The sequence below is a fragment of the Podarcis cretensis genome (assembly GCF_951804945.1).
Source record: "Podarcis cretensis genome assembly, chromosome: 1".
NCBI classification, from domain to species: Eukaryota; Metazoa; Chordata; class Lepidosauria; order Squamata; family Lacertidae; genus Podarcis; species Podarcis cretensis.
The window spans coordinates 77,803,984-77,828,116 of record NC_137170.1 but is presented as its reverse complement, the minus strand read 5'-3'; the positions used below and the strand labels follow the sequence as shown (position 1 = coordinate 77,828,116).

General features: G+C 41.8%; 1 protein-coding gene and 1 long non-coding RNA gene across 3 annotated transcripts; one reads left to right on the top strand and one right to left on the bottom strand.

Annotated features, from left to right (window-relative positions):
* The first annotated feature begins 88 nt into the window (after nt 1-88).
* LOC307221917 (uncharacterized protein) lies at nt 89-23,551 on the top strand. Of its 2 annotated transcripts, XM_079986762.1 has the most exons (6): nt 89-182; nt 12,920-13,023; nt 14,055-14,141; nt 18,060-18,098; nt 18,576-18,651; nt 22,417-23,551. In XM_079986762.1, the coding sequence occupies exons 1-6, from the start codon at nt 148-150 to the stop codon at nt 22,556-22,558; spliced, it is 483 nt and encodes a 160-aa protein (XP_079842888.1). In that variant the 5' UTR covers nt 89-147; the 3' UTR covers nt 22,559-23,551. The 2 variants fall into 2 exon arrangements, with proteins under 2 accessions (XP_079842888.1, XP_079842889.1); XM_079986763.1 differs by lacking the exons at nt 18,060-18,098; nt 22,417-23,551 and having other exon boundaries at nt 18,576-20,496.
* Nucleotides 18,509-19,845, bottom strand: LOC307221922. Its single transcript, XR_013841589.1, has 2 exons — nt 19,716-19,845; nt 18,509-18,632 (listed from the first exon to the last, which is right to left on the bottom strand). It is a non-coding gene; the product is annotated as an uncharacterized lncRNA (long non-coding RNA).
* Nucleotides 23,552-24,133: the final 582 nt, after the last annotated feature.

Genomic DNA, 24,133 nt, shown 5'->3' with positions numbered 1-24,133 from the left:
CACTGAACCCGTTGACGCAACCGCGCCCGTGCACCTCCTGATTGGCTGGCTGAGTGCGGGTGGGCGTGGCCGCGTTAGTCCTAGCGGAAGGGTCGCGCGACCTTTCATCCGTCGCCGCTTGTCTTCCTGCGCGCGCAGGAAAGCGAGATGGTAGAATTCTGGCCACTATCGCTTCAGACTAAGTGAGGGGTACCTGTGTGTGTGTGAATATAACCCCCCCGAAACTTCCCGCAACTTCCTACAACTAAAAACAGCTGGCACTATTCCACCCCAAACTTCTCTCCGTCTTTTCGCAAAGCTCGTGCCCAGGAGAGAAGTTAGGGGGGCGGGGGCGCGCGCGCGCGCGCGCACACACACACACACACACACACACACACACACACACACTCTCGCTCTCACTCTCTCCCTGCATCTACAGTATACAGGAATATGATAGCTTCGTTCAGCTCTCACGCTAATCTCACAAGTGAATGGGCCAGAACACTAATTATATTGCATGGCTGGTTCATCTGCTCCTGTGCAGGAGAGGGGAAAAACACTAAGGAGTTTACCATAAAACTAGTCGGGCTGGGGAATAAATGGCCAGAAGTAGCAATATCAGCACATGCTAAAGAAAGAAGTGGTAATACGAGTGATAGAAAGCCAGTGTTGTTTTGGCCATGGTTAGCAGTGCAATTCTATGCATATTTAGAGTTAGAAAGGAGTCTACAGGTTATGTAGTCCAATCGTTTATGATGTTTATGATTGTTCTTATTGGAGAGGGTTAGAACTATGCAATGTAAGTCGAGAGGGAGAATTCAGAGAGGCTAAAGGTCCCTCGGGTAAAACACACAATGAGAGACACTGTTTATATACTAATGCTGGAGCCTGCTGGACCAAATAGCTGAGCTGAAGTGCTTGGTTTTAAAGGAGAGCATAGATATAGTAAACATAATGGCAACCTGGTGGAGAGAACCAGTGGGTCATGGTTATCTTTCTGTACAAACACTATAAAGGGGTAACTTCCACCCTATGGGCTTAGTTAGGCCCGAGCATGGGTCCCATTTGGGCCCATGGGACTGTTTTCCTCAAACCTTGCTCATCTTCCCCGCAGCTGACATGACATCAAGTGTAGGGTTGGTAGGTACATGTTCTTTTGCACGTGGAGCTACTGGAATCAACTGCAAGGAGAAGTTCCCAATCAAAAGCTGCATAGGACAGCTGAGGGGGCTCACTGTCAGTGCTGATTTGTTTGCTGGCATGGTTTGAATCCAAACTGCACCTGAAAATTGACTTTAAAGGGTGGGTAGCCTTCGGCTATCCACCTGTCGGTTGGCCTCCAGAAATTAAATGGTATTACGCATCCAGCCTGTTGGTGAGTCTAATTCCCCATCTCTTCTCTAAAGGAAGGCATTTTGGAAGTCATGTTGCTCTGTATAACAAAGAGGGCATAGACGTCCAACAAATTAGACATTTTCAGAGGTGTAGACTCCTTCATAGAATCACTCGGTGGTAGTATCAGTATCAAAATTAATTAAGTGCAAGGGGTACTTGAGATGGAGAATGAAATCAATGAGGTATCCCAAGAAGGAAGTGTTACATTAATGGGTGATTTCAAATACCTTCCTAAAGGCTGGGTAAATGTAATTAGTGTTGCCTTCATTCAGTGAAAGCTCCCTTGCTGCAGAGGAACTGTAGCACCCTGCTTGTGGTTAACGCTTAGCTGGAATGAAATATTCAACGCAGCAATAGAGAAATTAAAATAGTAATTTATTTGTCAGACAAATAAATATGAGGCACAGTGGTATATGGTTACCAAGCTCTGGCCTGGCCTCTTGCCATTCTGGCCAGCACTTATATTTCCTTAATCCAGCCCCCTTGCTCCTCCTGTGGCTGCCTCTGTCCAATCAGCCTGGTTAAAATTCCTATTGGCTGTTTGCTAGAACCAATCACAAAAGATACACCCATTTCCTCTTGCCCTTTTATGGAAATCAAAAAGCTATATATTCTTCTATCTATAAATGACAAATAAGTAGTAATATATCTTACATGTGTCTCAACAAGGAATCTTAATTACCAACTCACCTCTTGCCCTCCTTGCCCTATTGCCTTCCAAAACAGATAATTAATCTTGAATTTTTATCTTATGCATATGTCAAGGATTGAGTTCACATCAACATTGAGAGATCTCCTTCATTTGAAGGTTTCTAAACAAAAGGCCTGACAACCATATATCAGGAGTGCTCGATTGGCGTCTTCTGTCTGGCAAGGGGGGGTCTGGTGGCTGATGGCCCCTGTGATCTCTTCCAACTATATGAAATAAGAATCTAGCATTTCTTAAATCCTTTGCATAATTATATTTAAGCTAATATATTTAATACATAAACAACCTTTTAAAAGGAAAAGAAATCTTAAAAGGATCTTAGTTTAAGAAAGAAACAGCTTTAGAAAAGATTTCCCAAAATGTTCTCTTTCTGCCAGCTAGATGCTTTTTCACTGCTCTTGACCTTCTTAACCTTAGGAAGAAGATATGGCTCATTTTACTATTTATCCACCCTTAATTTGTAGGGTCAGTGTAACCTTGGCTGTCAGCCTGTAATTCCCTTTTTACGACTTTGAGAATTGTTTTCTGCTATAAATCAGGGGGGGCCCTTGTCTAGGAGTAAAACATTGCCAAGGTTTTTAGGCAGCTGGTCTTTTGCCTGGCATAAAACAGAACATTTTTAAGCTCATTCTTAAAATACAAGCCCTGATTAAACATATAAGCTTTAATAAAAATGCAAGCTTATGATTAGATGCCTCAGAACAATGCCAAGGAATACTTAGCAAGGCCTCACTCCTTGTTCTACAGAGGAACAAAGAATGCCCAAATAGGGCTTATAACATCAGTCAATGAGTCACAAGTATGAAAGCCAGCACAGGCACCAGTTTCATATAAGTTATAATATTTTAATCAAAGCAGTTCATACATTCATCTGAGTCAGTGGGACAGGAGCCACATTGTGTGGTGTATTTTATTTATCTAAAGCATTTCCTTTGACCTTTAGGTGACACAGCTCTAAAAGTGGCTTACATATTTATTTAAAAATCAATCATTTAAAAAAAAATAGAAGTGTATGGTTTTTAACTGTCCTATTTAACTTTATAGTGATAGTGACATTTTGTCTCAGTAGATACTTCTTCCTTACAGGGCAGTTGGTGTCCATGGTAGCTGAAAGGAGAAGGGTCCTGTCCTACCAGAAATGCACCAGCAGATGGGGAGGGGGGTGATAATATTTTACTTTGCTACCTGCTTCTTCTGTCTCTGTGAAGGCTATGCATGCAGTGTGGTGTGCTATAATCTATTAATCACAAAGGAGGTGGAGAGTTTGAGCAAAGTTAGCAGCTTCATGTGCATATACCTCTCATGGTATGTGGTCTGCATCTACATGTGCAGAAGAATTAAGTGATAAGAGTTCCTAAGTGGTAGAATAGCCATTACCACTTTACATAAGAAGAGCCCAACTGTATCAGAACAAAGGCCCAACTAATCCAGCATGCTGTTCTCACGGTGGCCAGGCAGATGTCTATGGGAAGCCCACAAGCAGGACTTGTACTAGAGGAGAATCGTATTTTTGAATGCCCTTCTATATGGCAGTACAGTGGCACCTCAAGTTACAAACGTCTCAGGTTACAAATGCTTCAGGTTACAAACTCCACTAACCTGGAAGAGTTACCTCGAATTGAGAACTTTGCCCCAGGTTGAGAACGTAAATTGTATGCTGGCAGCGCAGTGGCAGCAAGAGGCCCCATTAGTGAAAGCACGCCTCTAGTTTCAGGTTAAGAACAGACCTCCGGAACAAATTAAGTTCGTAACTAGAGATACCACTGTAGTAGCAGCAGCGTGGCTAGCCGCTTGGGTGTCCTGGGCGTTGCGTGCACCCTGCACCCAGGGGAGGGGTGAGTTGGGGCAGGGCATGCTGTGCGGAGACTTGCCGCCACCTTCCCCTCAGCTGTAGGGTGGCTGAGGAAGAGGCAGTGGGCAGATGCTTTAGGCAGCATTGAACCTGCAGGCGCCTGAACCACTGCGTCACTTCCAGTAGAGACGTGTGACTCGGGTGCCTGCAGGCCCCGTGGTAAGTGCAGCCCTCCACAGTGTGGCAGCCAGTGCCCCCCCTCCCCCTAGCTATGCCTCTTGTGTAGCAGTAATAAATATTTGCATGTAGGAAGCTGACATGGGCTAGATCTTTGCTCCCTGACAAAGGGCAGTGTGGTTTTTGAAGGGAGCATTCCAATATAGCATTCTTTAGTTTAAAGAGGTACTGTCGATTCTAGAATTTTACCACATTCTGCTCATTTTATAGACCAAGGCATATTTTGCACAAGCTGGAAACCATTGCCAATGGTTTCTTCCTGCAGGCTTACATGCTGGGTCAAACTGAGCTGAAGTAACATACATGTGCATGAGAACTGGCCTTTGAAGTCTTGGAACATATTCTGATTTTCTGAAGGAAGTGGCAGTTGGTCCTTGTATAGAGGAAGAGCAATTTGTGCCATCACTAAAGAGGAGTCTGCATCAAATGGTAGTTGCTGCAAGTTCAGCCTGCTTTTTAAATATTTAGCATCTGACCTCCTCTAGCCTCTTGTGTAATTCTGGTCTCTTCAACAGAACAAAGACAACTTTCATATTAATCTGAGTGCTGTTCTGGGAGATAAAAATCTGATCATTTCAAAGTCTATTTGAATAATGTAGCTGCTTCCTGCTGCTAATATCTGCAGCATTAATTTAGTCATTAATTTAAATTCTTGCTGCAGATCCCAACAGCTGGAAATAGAATAGTGCAATTAGGAGCTTTCTAAATTTATAACAGAGATTTTTATACACTATTGTAATGCATGTATGAAGGCAGCTCAGAGTTATCATGCCGGCTCCAATAAATACATTGATTATAAATGGATTCAATTCAGAGTGTGAAAGATAGCATCTACTAGATTCTAGCAGGACAAGTTGAAAACAAAGGCCACCAAATGTCAGCAACAAAATAGAATTCAATTCAGGCAAGTGAACATAGGGTTTGTTTAGCCAAATGATTATATATCCTGCTGTTTGTTGCCTTGATCTTTGAGTGCTAACGCAAATCAGTACTGTAGTATGCCAGAGTGGTTTTGTTTCTGAGGAGGGCCAGAAGGGGGCAGTAGGCTGCAAGCATGTCCTCATTTGATGTTAACAGTTATCCAAGAATCTCCAGGCTGTTTCTGCAAGGCTGTGCTTGATTTAGAGCAAATTTGCTGGTTGCTTGCGCTGAAGGCCTGGAGTAGATTTCTCCTAGGAATTTATTCTCATAGAGGGGAAATCTCAAGAAGTAGTGGTGGTTAGTCCAAGATTGTATTTGGCAGTATGGATACTTGTGTACTTACATGCTGTTAAGATAAAACTGAAATGCTGAAAGACAAACCTAGAAAACAAATTTGTGACATGAAAAACAAATTTTGGCTCTGTGGCAAAAGAAAAGAAAACGTGTTAGTTGTAGCTCTGGGTAATTCTGATCACAATCTTTGTTTCCAGCATTTAATTTGCTGAAGCAGAATTGACAATGCAGATCATCACTATAAAATTAACTGTAACAGAACTAGTTCTTGAATTCTCCTGTGTAGCTTTCTGGACATTGAGTTATTGTCTGCTTGCCAGGTCTTGCAACTAAATTCCCTAACAGCTTGGTTAAGGAAAGTGCATCTTGAATATCAGGAAAGGTTTTTTGGTATCTGCTTGCAGCACAGTCCTATGGCTTGGCTTCATCTTTACTGAATCGCCAACCCCACTGTGTTCAATTTGTTTTACTCCTGGGAAGATGTGCATAGAATTGCAGCCTCATCTTATTACCTTTGACATTCATATACCACCATCCCTCACAGGAGCTCAGTGTTAAATAAAGAGTTATTCCCTACTATCCATTTTATCCTCACATCAATTCTGTGAGGAGGGTTCATCTGAAAGGATAATTATGGACTTAAGATCACACAATGATGTCCATGGCTCAGTGGAGATTTGAAGCTGGCAGCGGAATACCAGTAGTTGGAAGCAGTGCTTTTTTCCTGGGGGTACTCAATGGTACACAGTACCGGCACCTTTTTAAAAGAAGCAGCAGCAGCAAAGCACTGATTAAAAGTATGACACTTACTGTAACAACTTCATGGTGAGTACTGGCACTTTTTTCCCCTAGAAGAAAAGCACTGGTTAGAAGACTGATTGGGGTATTGAAAGCCCAGAGCTGGTAACTCTGTAAGGCAATAGGAACCCAGTGGGGTGGATAGAGCCTTTACCAAGCAAAGGGTGCTGCAATACCTCACAGACTGCCTCTCCCCATATGAACCAACCTGGACCCTGCGGTCATCACCTGAGGCCGTTCTTCATGAGCTCCCTCCACAAGAGGTCTGCAGGGTGGGTGACAGCACAAGAATGGGTCTTTTCTATGGCGGGTTCCCGTTTGCAGAATGTTTTTTCCTAGGGAGGCTCGCCTGGCACCTTCATTACATATATTTAGGTGCCAGATGACAACCTTTCAACCAGGCATTTGGCTGATTAACATTCTATGGCTTTTTAAATGTGTTTGATGGAGGGGAGGTTATTGATTTGTCTTTGTTTAATGATGGATTTTGTATTTTTCTGTTGTGATCAACCAAGGGATCTTTGGGTGAAGGATGGTATATTATTATTATTTTTATTATTACGGATGGGTGATTAGAATTAAAGTACCCTCTTCTAAGTTGTGGGCTTCAGCTAGGGAGGGTACAACAGTGACTTCTAGTGATACCTGTGTAACAGAAATCTGCTTGCCCAACAGGACTTCTGGTTTCTTTTTTCCCCTGTCCTGTCTCCCGCATACCCCTAAAATTCAGAGCAGATTTTGGGTTGCAGAGGGCAAGGAATGAAAGAAAAGTCCTGCTGTATAAGCGGATACCTGGTTGTGCTGCATCAGATGTCACCATAGGGCTCCAGACCCATAGAAGGCTCCAAACCTGGGAACAATTCCTATTGAACTCAGGGGGACTTCTGATTATTATTATTTTTAAATAAAATTTTATTACGGTTTTATAACTGCAAATTCCATATATCACATACCAATATCCAAACCTACCTTACCATTATATTTACAGTCTGCTCCCTCCCCACCCAACTTCCCTCAGCTTCCTCTTCTGGTTTGTTACATTGTTTGTTATATTCTGCATGTATATATACTATTAAGTGTTGTTACAATATCATCCTCCATGTTTAAACTCAATAAAATTGTGAAAGTTTATTCAAATCCTGCCAATGAATCCATTTCTTTTTGTTGTTTCTGCAAGTAAGTTGTAAATAGTTCCTATTCCTTTTTGAAGTCACTGTTATCTTTTTCATGTAATCAGAAGTACCACCCACCCCAAGAGGGACCTCTGATTAAACATGCTTAGGATTCCACCTTGTTGCTGGGGGCAATACTGATGCAATGCAGCCTGTCCACATAGGTCTGTGGGAAGAAGTTAGAAAGCTACATGGTTTGTTGAGTGTATCCTGCTGCAGTACTGCATTCCTGAGCTAGACCTTATTTTTTTAAAAACCCTGCTTTAATTTTCATCTGTTATTGCTGTTTCTTAGCTGGAAGGATGTAATAAGAAGAAGAAGAAGAAGAAGAAGAAGAAGAAGAAGAAGAAGAAGAAGTTTTATTTATACCCTGCCCTCCCCAGCCAAGGCCGGGCTCAGAGCGGCTTACAAGCAATAATAAAAACAAGTTGAATGATTACAACTTAAATACAACATTAAAATATTGAAACATTAAAATATTAAAATGTAGCCTCATCGCAGGAGGAGAAGGAAAGGAAAAAAAGAGAGGGATGGAATCAAATTAGCTCCAAGCCAAAGGCCAGGCTGAACAACTCTGTCTTACAGGCCCTGTGGAAAGAAATCAGATCCTGCAGGGCCCTGGTCTCATGAGGCAGAGCGTTCCACCAGGCTGGAGCCAGAGCTGAAAAGGCTCTAGCTCTGGTTGCAGCCAATCTAACTTCCTTAGGGCCTGGGACCACTAGAGTGTTGCTATTTATGGACCTTGAGGCTCTCCGTGGGGCATACCGGGAGAGGTGGTCTCGTAGGTACGAGGGTCCTAGGCCATGAAGGGCTTTAAAGGTCAAAAGCAGCACCTTAAATCTGACCCTGTAATCTACCGGGAGCCAGTGCAGTTTGAAAAGCACTGGGTGAATATGCTCCCATGGCAGAGACCCCGTGAGGAGCCTCGCTGCAGCATTCTGCACCCGCTGGAGTTTCTGGGACAGCTTCAAGGGCAGCCCCACGTAGAGCGAATTACAGTAGTCAAGCCTGGAGACGACCGTCGCATGGATCACTGTGGCCAGGGCAGGGCAGGAAAGGTAAGGGACCAACTGCTTGATGCGGCGAAGGTGGAAAAATGTCGCCTTGGCTGTTGCTGTAAATTGCGTCTCCATGGAAAGGGAGGTGTCAAGAATTACACCCAAACTCTTAATGGAAGGCAATGGCACTAAATGGGCCCCCGCAAGAGAAGAGAGTTGGTCCCTCATCCCCATGCCATCCCGACCCAGCCATAGGACCTCTGTCTTCAAAGGATTTAGGTTCAATCGGCTCCCACGAAACCATCCAGCCACAGCTTCCAAGCATCTGGTCAGTGTGTTTGGGGCCGAGTCGGTGTGGCCATCCATCAGCAGATAGAGCTGAGTGTCATCAGCATATTGGTGACAGCCCAACCCAAAGCTCTGGATAATCTGGGCAAGAGGGCGCCTAAAGATGTTAAAAAGCATCGGGGAGAGAATTACGCCCTGCAGCACTCCACACACCAAGGAATGGCGTGACGACATTTCCCTCCCTAGTGCCACCCTCTGTCCCCGACCAGAGATAAAAGAGCACAGCCAGTTACGGGCTATGCCCTGTATCCCCACGTCTGCGAGGCGGTGGTCCAGAAGATCATGATCGACCATGTCAAAGGCTGCTGACAAATCTAAAAGGATCAGCAGTCCTGACCCACCTCGATCCAGTTGTCTATGGAGATCATCTGTTAGGGCAACCAGAGCCGTCTCGGTCCCAAAACCAGGACGGAAACCGGACTGAAATGGATCTAAAGCCGATGTTTCCTCCAGAAACCTACCAAGCTGTTATTGCTGTTTCTTAGCTGGAAGGATGTACAGTTAGGCTACAATTCTAGACCTGCTTCACTAGCAGTAAGCTCCAAGTAACTCAATGGTGCTTGCTTCTGCCTTGGATTGTGACAAAATGTGGGTCAGTAAAAGGATCTCCTAGAATACTGTTACAGATGCTAGGATTTTGGCTATTTGTGGAATGAACAATACTTTGCACATTTCATTCTCTCATGTGAGCAAAACAATTAATTTCAAGCTGGACTCAGTTTTTATTTCTGTGGACTAGATCCTCAGTATAGGCCTATCTGTGTAAATCTGATGGGCTGTTTCCAGCAAAGTCATTGTGGAAATGGAATGGATTGCTCTTGTACAACACCTCTCCTCCCTCTCCTCTCCCAGCATGATTGCCATACCTCGCCCCAAATCTGCTCTGCATCTCCCCTCAAACCTCAGAAGGAGACTTAGAGGCAGTGGGGGAGTTGAAGTGGGGGAAGTTCTGTTGTGTGAGTGAAAGATGTTCACTTAGCTGCACAAGAATTTGGATTCAATTCAATTATTTCAGTGCAAACTAATGAGCTTGTTGGTGTCAGCCCAGTTAAAATTGAAAGGTCTTCCAGTGTTGCATTTAGTTTTAGACTTCTTTGCAAGTGCTGCCAGCATTCAGAATCCTTTATTTCTGAGATTATTGTACCAAGCAGCAGTGATCTAATTATATGTAACTAAGGTAAAGGGTAAAGGGACCCCTGACCATTAGGTCCAGTTGTGGCCAACTCTGGGGTTGCGGCGTTCGTCTCTCTTTATTGGCAGAGGGAGCTGGCGTACAGCTTCCGGGTCATGTGGCCAGCATAACTAAGCCGCTTCTGGCGAACCAGAGCAGTGCACGGAAATGCCGTTTACCTTCCCGCCGAAGCAGTACCTATTTATCTACTTGCACTTTGATGTGCTTTCGAACTGCTAGGTTAGCAGGACATATGTGACTAGACTGAAGTAAAATTCAAATAATTTATTTTCTCTTAATACAGTATAAGTATTAGCAACAAACAGGACACACCAACAAGTATAGGTTGTTGGTTGCAGGGTACAAAACTGTGTACAAAACTGAATCCAATCAAATACAGTTATAAAGAAGTCAGCATATGAATAATCATAAATCTCAATACAGAAAACCAAGGAGATCTAAAGCAGCAGCAGCATATCCAGTACAGGTCAGATTTACAGAATGCCTCAGACTGAAAAGCCTCTCCTGGGTTCCTCCAAAATCTATTTATTTATTTGAACATGCATCTATGTAATTTTATGTGCAGATATTAGGCCTCTTACACAAAGTAAAAATGAAAACCAATTTTAAAAATTATTCAAATGTAGCCTGATTAGTTGTTTACTCTCTGGAGGTATCCTACTCTTAAAGTTTAGCAAAGTTTCCAGCTCTTCAATTGTAGGTTATTTACTGATGGTGATGATGATGCTTTTTTCCATGCTGAGGAGACAAAGCATTGAAGTAATGTGCTTGTTTTTGCCACATTTCAAGCAAAGCAATGCATATATTCAGCTCATTAAACTTAACAATGCTAAGTACAAGAATATCACCTACCAGTTGATATGAACTCGTTTTTTAAAGAAAAAATATGTAAAGTTTGAGAGATATCATCATGATTGTAGCCTGGAGAGGGAGTTACTTATTTTAGCTTAGAAGAGGTGATTTGGGAGTGGAGAGAAACACTTTGTGATCACTTTTATATCAATGTAATGAGCATGCAAACCACATAAACTCACAGTTCAGAGTCAATCCCACACAAAAACAACAGTACCAAAAATCCACTTAGCACAGGCTACTTGTAGGCTCTATGTTATCTTGGTACCCCCAAGTCACTGGAGGTGGCTAAAACATTAATAGAGATGAGTGAACCTGCCTCGTTCTAGTAGTGCTTAAGGAACATGGACTGTGATGTCATAACCAGTGTTGTTTTTTAAGAGAAGAAGGTGTTGGTATTCACCATGAAGTTGTTACAGTAAGTGCCACACTTTTAACATTGGGGGGGGGGAGGTGCCAGTACTGTGTACTCCTAGAAAAGAAGCACTGGACTCATCACATTTTATGTTTCCCCAGCTTTGCCATTAGCAGCCAATGATATGAGGTGGGAGGAGTGGGGTAGGAAGGTTGCCATTGCCACTGGCTGAGCGGTTCATGAAACAGCAAGTAGTTATTAATGGGAGTGACAGGTGTTACTATTTTCCCAGGTGGACTATTTCTAAAACTAGAAGTCACTGGTGAACAAAGGCATCTGATGAATTCATACTAAATCTGGTAATTAAAGTGAAAATTGAAGCCATGGGAAAGGTGAGAGAACAGAAGTCTTAAAAATCCACTATGGTAACATATGGATGTAATTTTCAAAAGCGGCTTGGAGAAGCAGTTAAGGTGTCTAAAATGGCTATAAATCAAATTTGTTTTGTAATAAAAATTTAGACACTAGGATTTCCCCTCCCCATTCCATAATTTGAGTTCCTGCGTTTGTTCTTCCTTCAGCCTTTGCTTTCATTCCCCTCCCTAATCTAATGCATAATTTTTGCATGATAATTTGTTAGCATGATAATTTCTACTCCCAGTCTGACTACCATGAGTGATTGTAAGTGCCAGTAACAAAAACGAGTTGTTGCATTAATTCAACGCTTTTTCTTGTCGCAAATAGTATGTATGGATCTTTCATTATTGAAATAGGTCTGTATAAGTTGGTATTTCAGGGCACTTGATTCTAATGGGCCAGTAGCTTATTAGAGCACAGGTTCTTCTGTTCAGTTACCTGTGGAGACCTTAGCAGCACAATCTGGAAGCAGTCATGGCTGCACCAAGATCTTTATGCACTTATCCTGCTGACAAAACTAATACTGTACCAAAAACTGTTCCACATTTTATCTGAACATTTTCTACCAATTAATTTTTAAAAATGTGTTGGAAAAATATCAAAAGGGAGGGAACATTTCAGTGATGTTCTCATGGGTAAGGTGCAAGGTTTTTGTTGGGCTCACCTTACTTTGGAGGTGGACAAATATTTTGTGAGTGTTCTTTCCTTATTTAAATAATCTCTCCAGTTGTTTGCACTCTGTAGGTTTAATGGGGTCCTGAACTTCCTGAAAACCCTATTAAGTCCTTGGCTGGGCTTTTCTACAAGTACATGGAGACACAGAAGCTTTTTGTTAACATTTTTCTAGAGTATTTTTACTTTTAAATAAATCATTAGGTGAATAATAAGGGTGTAGAAATACTCTTTAAAGGGAACAGCTTCCGTTGAAAAACAAAACCAGCAAGGATGCAGATCTCAGAAGCTTATTAGTTATCTTTTCCAGCTCCTTGCATTTCAGATAAAGTCTAGGGGAAGATGTTGCAAGGTACCTCCTTCCATGGACCTTTTAGATTTCTCTACTTTTTGGTACCTGTTGAAGACTTTCCTCTTTCATCCAAGCCTTTCATCCCATAAATGAAATGCACCGTTTACTTCTGCTGAGAAGCAGCCCCAGGGAGTCTTCGGCTTTTGCACCCTCGTAAATCCATACCTGTACCATGGAGCTTGTGAAGAAAGCGGAGACAGAAAAATGCCCTTTCAGAGCTCCTCAAAGTTGACCTACTGTTTCAGTGCAAAGGCTAAGTGAAACGCAGCTGTGAAATGTGTGTTCAGACAGGTAGCTCACTGGGCAGCAGAGAAATAAGAGGAATGAAATACACACCAGGCCAGCAGAATGTCTACTGTTCCTGCAGCACAAAGTAAAGCAAGTTGAAGAAGTGCAATATATCTCCTTAGAATGCTGTGTGTTTTGTCTCCTACAGAACCATAGAACACTTCACTGGATGCTGTACCTTGCCTTGGACTTGCTGCCAACAAAAGAAAGAACCATCTAGCTACCACATAGCAGTATCAGCAGAAGGTTCAGGTGCATCGCCATAAGTGAATTTTTGAGAGCTGGAATTAGCAGATCTTTTCTAGTGGAGAATGTCAAGCAAAAGCCATGAGAAAATATAGAAGAGAAATGAGAAATTGCTCTTGGGTTGCTATGAAGCCACTCTTTCTCTCCTTTCACAGGATGTAGGACCCACATGCAGAAACCTACACACAAATTCCAACAATTATGTTTCCCATTCTTGCAACGTTCTCAAGTAAAGTTACAGAGAAGAAAAAAATAAAATGTAAATTCCAGGTGAAACAGAGTAGAATATCTGCTCTTCAGTTGCACCTTTCTTGAAAAGATCCTCCAGCACTTTATAAATACTTACATTGACTACTGGAGCCAAAGAGTACTCAATAATAGTTCCTTGTCATCCTGGAAAAAGTTACAAGGGGGTGCCACAGGGTTCTGCCCTGAGCCCATTGTTGTTAAATGTCTTTATAAATGATTTGGGTGAAGGAATTGAGGGGATGCTCATGAAAATTGCAGATGATATCAAACTGGGAGGGGTAGCTATTGTCACAGAAGACAGAATCGGGATTCAAGATGACCTTCACAGATTGAAAAACTGGACCCAAACTATTTTTTTTTTTAAAAAAAAATGAATTTCAATAGGGACAAATGTAAGGTTCTACCCTTAGGCAGGAAGAGCCAATTTCACAAATAAAAGATGGGGGACACCTGGCTTGCCAGTAGTACATGTGAAAAGGATCTAGGGATCTTACAAGGCCACAAGTTTAACAAGAGTCGACAGTGTGATGCAGTAGTAAAAATAGGTAATGCTATTCCAGGCTACACCAACAGAAGTATTGTATCCTGATCAAGGGAACTGAGAGGAGAGATGATAACCAATGACCATCTCAAATAGGGTGTAATATTGATGTATCTTTTCCCCCCTATGTAAGATTTTTATTTTATTAAGCAGTGTTTTTTAAAAAATAAAAATAAATGTTTGCTTTACTCCCCAAAGACAGTGGTTCTGTTCACGCTGGTGGGCTATGCCTTTATATCTGTCACAGATACATGGTTTGGAACAAAAGGGAAGATGGAAGAAGAAGAATGGCTGCTATCCATTTCTAAAGTCAGGTTCATGGAGGCAAGGCATAGTAAGTATAAAGCAATAATAAAGATTACTCTGCTTGTTTTGCCAAACAAATAAATAGATTCCAGGCTTCAATTTATAAAACAGACATTAGACCAAACAGCACGCATCCCTCCCTGTCTCCATAATTGTGTACCACACTGTCATAGTTAGTGACTGGACTAGATTAATATTGGCAGAACTGGTGTTCTGACAATTGCTGGAGACTGCAGCAGAAGAGTGGAAAGCACTGCTGAGCAGTTAATAAGTGGCCATTCTTCAGTCATGCAGCACTTGGAATAGCTTTTCAAAGGGAGAAAAGAAAATTCTATTGGGTTTCAACACCTGGTTGAGCAGCTCAATAGAGACAAAATTGAACGTTATAGCAGAATCATTATTTATTTCAGGACTACATCTTCATTGCATGGGCAGTCTTAAAATGAAAGTTATTTCAATGTGAATCAAGTTCACCCCAGCATCTCAGACGGCTTCTGTGGGAAAGGAGCTCTTTACACATAATTTCAGGTGGCAATCATATCCAGCTGAACACATTGGGGGGTCTTTGTTTTTGTTTCAATGTGTTTAAAACATGCTGGATTAATAGGAACAATACCAAGGTGACTTAAAAAACAACACCACCCTATTTGTGAGATGCATTGTTTTCCAATTTTAGCAACAGCAAAAATTAGCTCTGATTAAAATAATGGTGCTGTTGGTGGGTTAGATTTAGGACAGATAAAAGAAAGCTTTTTTTTTGCACAGTGCATAGTTAAACTATGTACCTGCAGGAGGCAGTGATGGCAACCAACTTCATTGGCTTTGAAAGAGGATTAGACAGAATCATGGGGGAATATGTTTGTCAATGGCTAGTAGCCATGAGGGCTGTGTTCTGTCTCCATGGCCAGAGGCAGTAATACTTCTGATTATCAGTTGCTGGATACCTCAGGAGGGGAGAGTTCTCTTGTGCTGGGGTCCTGCTTGCAGGTTTCCCATAAGCACCTGGTTGGGCACTGTGACAACAGGATGCTGGACTAGATGGGTCATTGGCCTGATCCAGCAGGTGGTTCTGATGTTCATATGCCAGCTAGACATCTGAAGTATTTTTCTTGACCTCTCAAAAAGTGCAATAGTATTCTAGCTCTGGGCCCTTGAGACAGAGCAGGGTAGTCACCAAATAAATAGCAAAACCCTTTGGAAATTGTCCTTTTGGTGAATTGATGAAATTTAAATGGAGGGTAATTCCAACGTCTTGTTCTCATTAACTCTGTGAAAAAATACATTTCTCTCTCTCAAGCAAAGTCAACATCATTATTCTTTTGACTCTGGTTCATTACAAGTAGTCTTTGCTTTTATGCAGTGAAACTGTGTTTATCCCCTATAATTTAGCTAATCCTTTCCTCTCCCTGCAGTAACAGGATAGACATGCAAATCAGCTCCTATCAATTTCATGTGTGAAGTGGAAAGTCAGGCAGTAGGAATGGAAGTGGGGGCTGGGGCTGGGGAGGAGGTTCTGCCACTTGAATGTCATACATTCCCCCATTGGGTACTCCAATTTTATAGCTATTAGTTTTTATAATTAACAGTGAATATTAAAGAGATTTTAAGATAATAGAAGCTCCCAATAGTGACATTCAGCAGGTTCCACCCACCCCAACCCCCTACCATATCCTGTTTCTCTCTCTCTCTCCCGTCACCTCACTGTTTTTGGTGCTTGAGTGCCTTCAAGCAAATCATTATTTTCTGTTAGATGTTTAATCACAAACCTTGCAAGGAAATTTTCTGTTTTTCATGCTGCACTCGGTGCAGAACTAACTTCATTACCACATTGACACGCTAGCACATTTGTCAGCCTTTAAACCCTGTCGTCTTAAAGACCCCAGTCCAAAAATTCCCCTTGGAAAAATATTTAGTTTAAAACGATACAGTACAGCATAATTGGTCTGAAGTACCAGGTTTTTTTCCTATTTCCAGCTTACCACTGGGCTATTCCTCCTGGGTCTGACAGGTTGTCAGGGGTATGGTGGCGGGGGAGGGGAGACGTTTGAAGAACAGTGACTAGTTTTAAAGGAAGCTCAAAGCTCAAGGGGGTGTCTCTATGGTAACATGTTTGTGTAAATTTTCAGGTAAGGGATGTTTTCTGGGGCACTTTTCCCCCCTACTGGCGTGACTGAAAGCAGTAACACTGATTTCAACAGAGCATTGTTACCTTAATGTTACTTGAAGTTCCAAGCTGTTCTTTGTATACCTATTGGCTGTTTTCCAGAAAGAGGGCATTTTGCCATATTGTAGCTATAGAAAATGAGAAAAGCTAGCAGAAAACATACCAAGTGTTTAGAGGAGAGCACCCCATTTTTAGATGATTGTCCTTTTCAGGGTGAAATGTCTTGTTTAGGAACCTAAGCAAACGAAGTGCTTGATGGCTCTGTGTGTGTGTACACACATACCTATACACACAAAGAAAAGGAGGGAAATGTTTTTTGTTTTTTTTTAATGGACTGCTGCTTGATAACCCAGTTGTGTGTGTGTCTACAGTTCATAGTAGGCTTGGGTCTTCAGTGCATGTTGGCCTCATGCAAGACAGGACAGGCACATTTTCATTGGATCTGGAGGAATGGTCAAGAGACTGATTCTGCATAGGTGTGGGCAATCAGGCAGACACAGGCATTTTGAAGGGGTTCAGCTTCTGATAATCATCGTGGCCCCATCTCACTGTTGGCTTCAGTATTTCATACTTCTGCTGCGGAAATGAAAACACATTTTGGATTGTACACTGTGATGTGGTCCTTTATGAAGCTGATCAACATTACAGCTGTTTTGTCATGTACTGGGCATGAACAGGAACTGAGGCATTCACAGCAATGTAAGGATCAGACTACATGTGTTGTTAATTGTGCAAATAGGACTAATACGAATGTTTGTTTTAAAAACTGTAAGTAGCAGCTATAGTGGAGTCAAAGCTGCAATGGGACTGCAAGAGAAGGGAGAGATCAACCCTTTCCCCTCTTGCCATTGTTCTAATGAAAATTACTCCCTGAAGGTTCTATAACTTGCATGGGGAGATCAATGGAGGCTTTTGGCTCCTGATGCAAACAGCAGCTTGAGACTATGTGTGGGGTAAAAGAACAAATCTCCCTCTCTTCCCCCTGTGGTCCTGCTGCTGATCAGAATCCCCTGAAACTCCACCAACCTTCCTTAGTATGCACAGGTGCACGAAAAAATAAAGAGGAAAGTATATGAGCTTTTCCACAAGCAGCACCTTGACTGATTTTTGCATATCCTACATCTACATTTTTTATGCTGACTACAGAATATACAAAATAAAACCCAAAGGCAAACCTTCGCCGTTCCCATTTCTGTTCTATATTAACAGCATTCAGACATGCATACTAATAACCTGTGATTGTGGGTAAAAACATTCTGCATATTTTAAATGCTATTCACTATTTATTTGAGACATTCAGAAAAGGATGCAGATCCCGCTTAGCTTATTCATATGATGCTTTTTGGAGAAATTCCGGAAATGACTCCATGTTGTCTGAAATGATCTGTCTGCTTACTTTCTCGAATCCTTATGAATTGTTCCCAAACTTATTTAGAACTAAATAAGCATCAGTCTGTGGTCAATGGTCCATCTAGCTTGGTATTCTCTCTCTCAACAGTGACTAACCAAAAGTTACAAGGAAGTTTTTACATGCAGGTCATGACAATTCAGCTATAGCCTATTGCCATTCCCCAGTCTCAACAGTATATTGCCTTTCAATGTCTGTTTGCCGCAGCCTAAAGCTTCAAAAAGAACCATTTCCCATGTGTACCTAATCCTCTTTTCCATCCTAGTCACCAACAGAAACATCCTATGGCAATGAATTTCATAGTTTCATTGGTCATTGTAATCTGGGCATTTTTAATTTTTTTTATGATTCTTCTCTCTGTTTACTGCATGGAGGACCATCTTCTCATGACCATATGCCTGAAAGGAACCACCATAAGTTGCAGGATTTTAATTTATTACTATTATTGCTTACTGTTACTAAACTCCAAGGCTACATTGCCTCATATAAGCAAACCAATGGCGTATCAGTCTTGTCCCTTCCCTACGGTAAAGTTTTCATTTTCTGTATCTTGTTTATTCAGTTTTCTGTTTATCTACAGGCCTCTGCCTGGCAGGCTTCATGTATCTGCTTTACACATAAATGTCAGATACCATTCTGAAGCTTCAACTTGGCTGCCACTTGGCTGGTTGCCATGTTGATCTTTAGGATTTTTATTTGCCTGTCGCAAAATGCTATCTGTTTATTTCAGTTGATTTTAAATCTGCCAATGTGCTCTGAAAGCACTTACGAAACACATTTGCCTAGCTTGCCTAGTGCAAATATGGAACATCTGGGCCAAATGTCCGCAATGAAAACATTTATTCACAAATCCAAGCAAACTCTGTAACTTTTCTTCCTTCTTCCTCTAGCTTCCAGCACAAATGAGAGAGAAGAAAATCTAAGGCTTTCGCAAGTTGATTCACCTCCTACAAACCAAGAGAATAGGTTAATTCCAGACTTTGGACTCACGGCTTCCTGACTCCTAAATTGATTTTTAGAACAAACATACATTTCCTGTATCATGAGGTGAAATTGCTACATAAGTCATGATAGTGGAAGCATGGCATAATGGCTAATTCTGAGTAGCTGTGACATAGGAAACTATTGGTTCAGAGCTCACCTCTGGTGTCAGCTCATGGGTGTGTGCAAGGCAAGGCACTACGCTTCAGCCTTCCAGTTGCAGTGCGCAGATAATAATACTGACCAACTTTACAGGATTATTGTAAAGATTTTGAATAATGTATGCATAGAGTTTTGAAAATACATTAGTAATGTATTTGTAGCCTCTTCCAAAAGCAAATGAGGTCTCTGAAAACCCCTTTGAACATGGCTTTGATGGCTTCATTTGGTAAATTTTGGCAAGTGTATTTAGAATATATATATATGAGGCATTTTATTTCTCATACTTTTCTGGGTAGGCCCTAAGTAAAGACCGGAGCAGCTAATTAAGCAAAAGATGGGTGAAACCCAATGTAGCATGAGCAGGCATTGCTCTTGCAAGAGGGTTTCTCCTCCCTCCCTCCTTGATCAATCTACCTCCCTGGGTAAATAAACTCTGGAAGAATTAAAGAACTACCCTCCTTCTATTTCTTAGCATTCTTAATCATCAGCATATACAATTTTAAGATGTCTTGGAATGTTCTCAAAATCACATTGTAAGGCTGTAATGCTAAACACACTTACTAGTCAGGGATAAGCCCAACTGATGCAGCAGAATGTGCTTCTGAGTAAACATGCAACTACTGTACTGCACTGTAACATTATAATCCTATCCATGTTTACTTGGAAGTAAGTTACCCTGTGTTCAATGGGGCCTGATCTCTAGCAAATGGTGGGTTTAGGATTGCAACATTAAACACCTAAATTGGCATGGTACATAATATGAATATAGGAACATATAGCAAGTTGCCTTAGGTTGAGTCTGGTAATTGCTCCATCTGGCATAGTATCACTGACACTTACTGCCAGCAGATGTATAGGATTTTAAACAGGAGTTTTTCCCAACCTACCTTGACAAGCTGGGGACTGAACCTGGGTCCTTTTATATACAAAACATCTGAGCTACTTCTGAGCTACAGCCTTTCTTTAATGATGTCTTCTGTACAGAAGAACAAACCTTGCTGAAATTCTTAATTCATGTTAGCAAAATAGTTAAAGAATCAGATGACATACTTTTGGAGAGGGTTTTTTTTTTAATACAAGGAAATTATAAATTTAAAGTACATATTGCTTTTTAAAGTGGCAATAAAGTGATCTTAGGTGTTCCTAGAAGGTTGAGAAGAGTGATTCTTAAAATGGCATTAGGCCATTATTTTTCCAAGTAAGGCATGGTGAAAAAAATTGTATCAGTTCTGCAAGGTCTTGGTCATTCAGCAGCAGGAGAAGGCTATTAACTATGAAGTTATTGTTGAAGAAGTAGGTATATAATAGTATGAAAACTGTGCAAAGTCCAAAGCAAAGTAAAACTGCATGCAAAAGCTTTAAAGGATCGGAGAGGTAATCTGACAATTTGGCTTGTTTAGGCCTTATGAGTAAGTCTTCAGCACTCATTCTCTCATTTCCCTCTGGTAACTTTGGAGTAATTTGATCCTGTACAGGTACCTCCCTAATATTTTCAAACTGTTCCACAGGGTCTCTTATCATTGTTTCTGTATCAGAATTGGTCCTTGCCAAATGAGAATCGGGCTTCTTCGTAGATAAATGAGGCTCTTTTCTTCTGGCTTGAATTACATTGGCCTGCTCGTTGCTTTCTCTACTCTGTAAGGCAGGTCCAGGTTTATCATCTTGATGCTGAAAAACCTTGATGGCATTATTCCTGTTTGTGCCTAATTTTCGATTGATGTGTGCCAAGCTCCTGTTACGACTTTCTAATTTCTTAATCTTTTCCTCTTTCTCATTTATCAGGCTCATAACCACCTCCACATCTCTATCCAATTCTTCCACCCATTTCTTGAGGGACTGCGATTTGTCTTTTATACTCCTGTTCAGGTCCTGAACAATGTTTCTTTCTTTTGACCGCATCTTATTTGGAGAATGCCGTTTTGCAGCTGTTTGACAGGCTTCATATCCCTGACCTAGATAATTCCCCATTCATCAACTTATGCATGCCTGTTTAGGGAATATTGTGAAGGCAGCAGGAAGAGTAAGATATTTGTTCAGAATTCTTCCCTACTTATACCTTCACATCACTCTGATGTCATAATGATTAACCAACAGTACCATTCACTTTGAAACTCTCAAAGCAGATAGCAAAGGGGATTGTATGGAAATATGGGGTTTGCCATAAGTGGCAATATGCACCATCAGTCTTCAACTGGTAAGCATGTTATTGAAGCCCGAGTATTTACTGATAGTTTCATATTTACAAACAGACACGCACCTCTGATGGGCTTCTTTTTCACACATGCATCATCTTCACTTTCATGGCTTCTCTGGACACCTGATAAGGCATTGCCTCCATGTTATGATCAGTGGCATAAGTCTCACTCTAAGGCCAATGAAGCCCTGGTTAGAACACATAATCACATCTACCATGTGGCAATAAAGGCAGCAAAGAATTCTTACTTCATGGCCTCTGCTACATCCTCAAATAATAGTCCAGCGAGTGTCACTGACACAAAACCCCACACATACACTAAGTAGAAGAATAGAAGCATTACCACCCCACCCCACTCACCACCACCCCTCTTTCCCCCTCTTTTCTTCCCAATCTATTACTGCATGCTATACTAATGTCTCACACAAAAAATGAAACTGATTTGTAGAAAACACAACTTGAAAAAAGAGACAATGCACATATTTTTTGTAAACTAAGAACTCTTTAATAAAAATATATTGTAATAATAATAATAATTGTCAGGGAACTGACATCAGAGCGCGAGGCGGAGGCAGGGCTCCAGAGAGATGCCGGAGAGGGGACCAGCAGGGGGGAAGGAATTCAGCGTAACACCAGTAGAGAAGAGAGGGAGATGGAGGAATTGGCCACAGGGCTCCGAGACCCTTCACCAGAAGCTAGTGGAGAGAGTGCTGGCATGCCCCAGCCTTCCCCTTACTTGCGCAGAAGAGTTCCGCGCAGGGAACATAGGCGGAGACTTGGTGTCAAACAGCTTTTATGCTGGAAAAGATTCAAGAAACGCCCACTGACGGTTTCTGCAAGTGACTAGCAGGTCACGGAGGGCGAGCTGTGAGCCTAAGCATGGTTGGGCAAGCAATCAAACTAAACCGAAGGCAATTTACGCACAAGTAACCCCCCTTACAACCATAACAACAACAACAACAACAACAACAACAACAATAATAATGGTGTTGGTGGGAATGGGCCTCTGGAGGCAGGGTAGACCTTCTCTGGTTGTTTGGCCTATCATTTTGAGGATAAAGTCCCTCCCTCTGAAGGTATGCAGTCCTTTCCTCTGTGCTGAGGGCCTTCTGGCGGTTCCCTCGCTGCAAGAAGCCAAGTTACAGGGAACCAAGCAGAGGGCCTTCTCGGTAGTGGCACCCGCCCTGTGGAACGCCTTCCCACCAGATGTCAAAGAGAAAAACAACTACCAGACTTTTAGAAGACATCTGAAGGCAGCCCTGTTTAGGGAAGCTTTTAATGTTTAATAGACTATTGTATTTTAATATTCTGTTGGAAGCTGCCCAGAGTGGCTGGGGAAACCCAGCCAGATGGGTGGGGTATAAATAATAAATTATTATTATCTCTGTCCCCAGTAGGCACAGTGTTTGTACCACATTGTGGTCCTCCAACGAAGCTGGCAGATTCAAGACAGTTGATACCAAGGGCCTTTATACACAGAGCATTGTTAAACTACAGGATTTGCTGCCACAAGATTACACCTGCCAACTTGAATAGCTCTGAAAGAGGATTAGACAAATTCGTGGAGGATAAACCAATCTGGGGAGACTAGACATGATATATTATCTCCAGTATCACAGACAACATGCCTCTGAAAACTAGTTGCTGAGGAACATGAGGAGGAGAGTGGAGTTGAGCTCATGTGCTGCTTGTGGGGTTCCCATGCGCATCTGGTTGGCCTCGCAACGTTCTCACATACTGGATGATGGGTGTTGGATAAGCTTTTGGTCTGAACCAGCAGGGCTGTTCTTTTCGGTGAGGTGTAAAGTTAAATTAAGCGTAGACCCGAACAAGCAAAATGCAAATGTGGCAGGCTGGTGTTTCAAAATGTGTATTACACAGGTGCCACTTGTTGGGTCGCAGGTCTCCATTCAAAAACCCAATTTGCCTTCAGTAGCAGCAAAGACTTCTTGGTCGTGCATAGACTACAAGAGCAGCCACTTACCAGAGTTGCAATGTGCTTAAAGAGAAAGCCAGAAACGCTATGGGTGTGTATGTGTGGAGTGGTGTCTAATCATAATAAATTTGTACAAGATGTGATACATTTCTTCAGTTGAAATATATTAATTGTCCAAATAAGTTTAGGGAACTGAAGCCAATTAATTCTGGGTTATTTTCTTCTTTTTATCAGCTTCTTATTTAAAACCAATTAGAGGAGTATACAGAATTACAGAACTAGCAAGAAGATTGTTCCAAAGGATCTTTAATGTCACTACAGATTCTTCTTTGCTTTTGTTACATAATCTCCTCCTTCTGGATGAGTTGTTCTTCCTTCATTTTATGCTGTTCTAGCATGAAATTACAAAGCCCTGTGCTGCAAATTAATTCCCTGTAGGCACATCGGGTGCATCAAATAAAGCTAATTCTGACCGGCTTCAAAAACCTGCCCTGAATAAATGCCTCCTGAAGAGCCTCTATCATCCCAACAGCGCTCTGAGGGAAAAGCAGAAAGAAAGCAATGTTGAGGTCATGAGTCTCTATTCGTTTTTGTCACGCAGAGGTTCTCAACCTGTGGGTCCCCAGATGTTGTTGAACTACAACTCCCATCATCTTTGAGCTCTGGCCTTGCTAGCTAGGGGTGATGGGAGTTGTAGTTCAACAACATCTGGGACCCACAGGTTGAGAAAGGCTGGTAGAGGCTCCTGGGATTTCTGATTTCACTTCTGAAGGAAGCTGGAGAATCTTCCAGAAGCAATGTAAAAGTGTTTTCACACATGAAGGTTAAAGCAGGTTTTGCCTTGAGCCATTTGTAATTCAAATAGAAACCAAAAAGCACATATTAATTATAAATGCCTATATTTCACCTCATTACCAACAATTTGATTTAATATTTGATTTGGATTAATATTTGTATTATGCTTTTCCAACAACACGTGTTGAACTCAATGAGGGCTTGTCCACACTGGAATTGACTGTGTGTTTATAGCTGTTTGTGTTCCCATATAATTTGCATAGTCCACATCATTTTACCTTCAAACAACACCAGCCTTGTTGTTTCTCCCCTGTAAATTCGGGTGTACCCACTACAGGAATAATCTGATAAACTGGGGAAAACCGGGTTCTGCTGCACCT

Bases quoted from the DNA above. Each gene is read 5' to 3' on its own strand.
- LOC307221917 (XM_079986762.1), top strand. From the start codon at position 148: ATGGTAGAATTCTGGCCACTATCGCTTCAGACTAA. The intron at 183-12,919 runs GTGAGGGGTACC...TGTCTCCTACAG, and splicing joins CCACTATCGCTTCAGACTAA to AACCATAGAACACTTCACTG. The intron at 14,142-18,059 runs GTAAGTATAAAG...TACTGCATGGAG, and splicing joins GTTCATGGAGGCAAGGCATA to GACCATCTTCTCATGACCAT.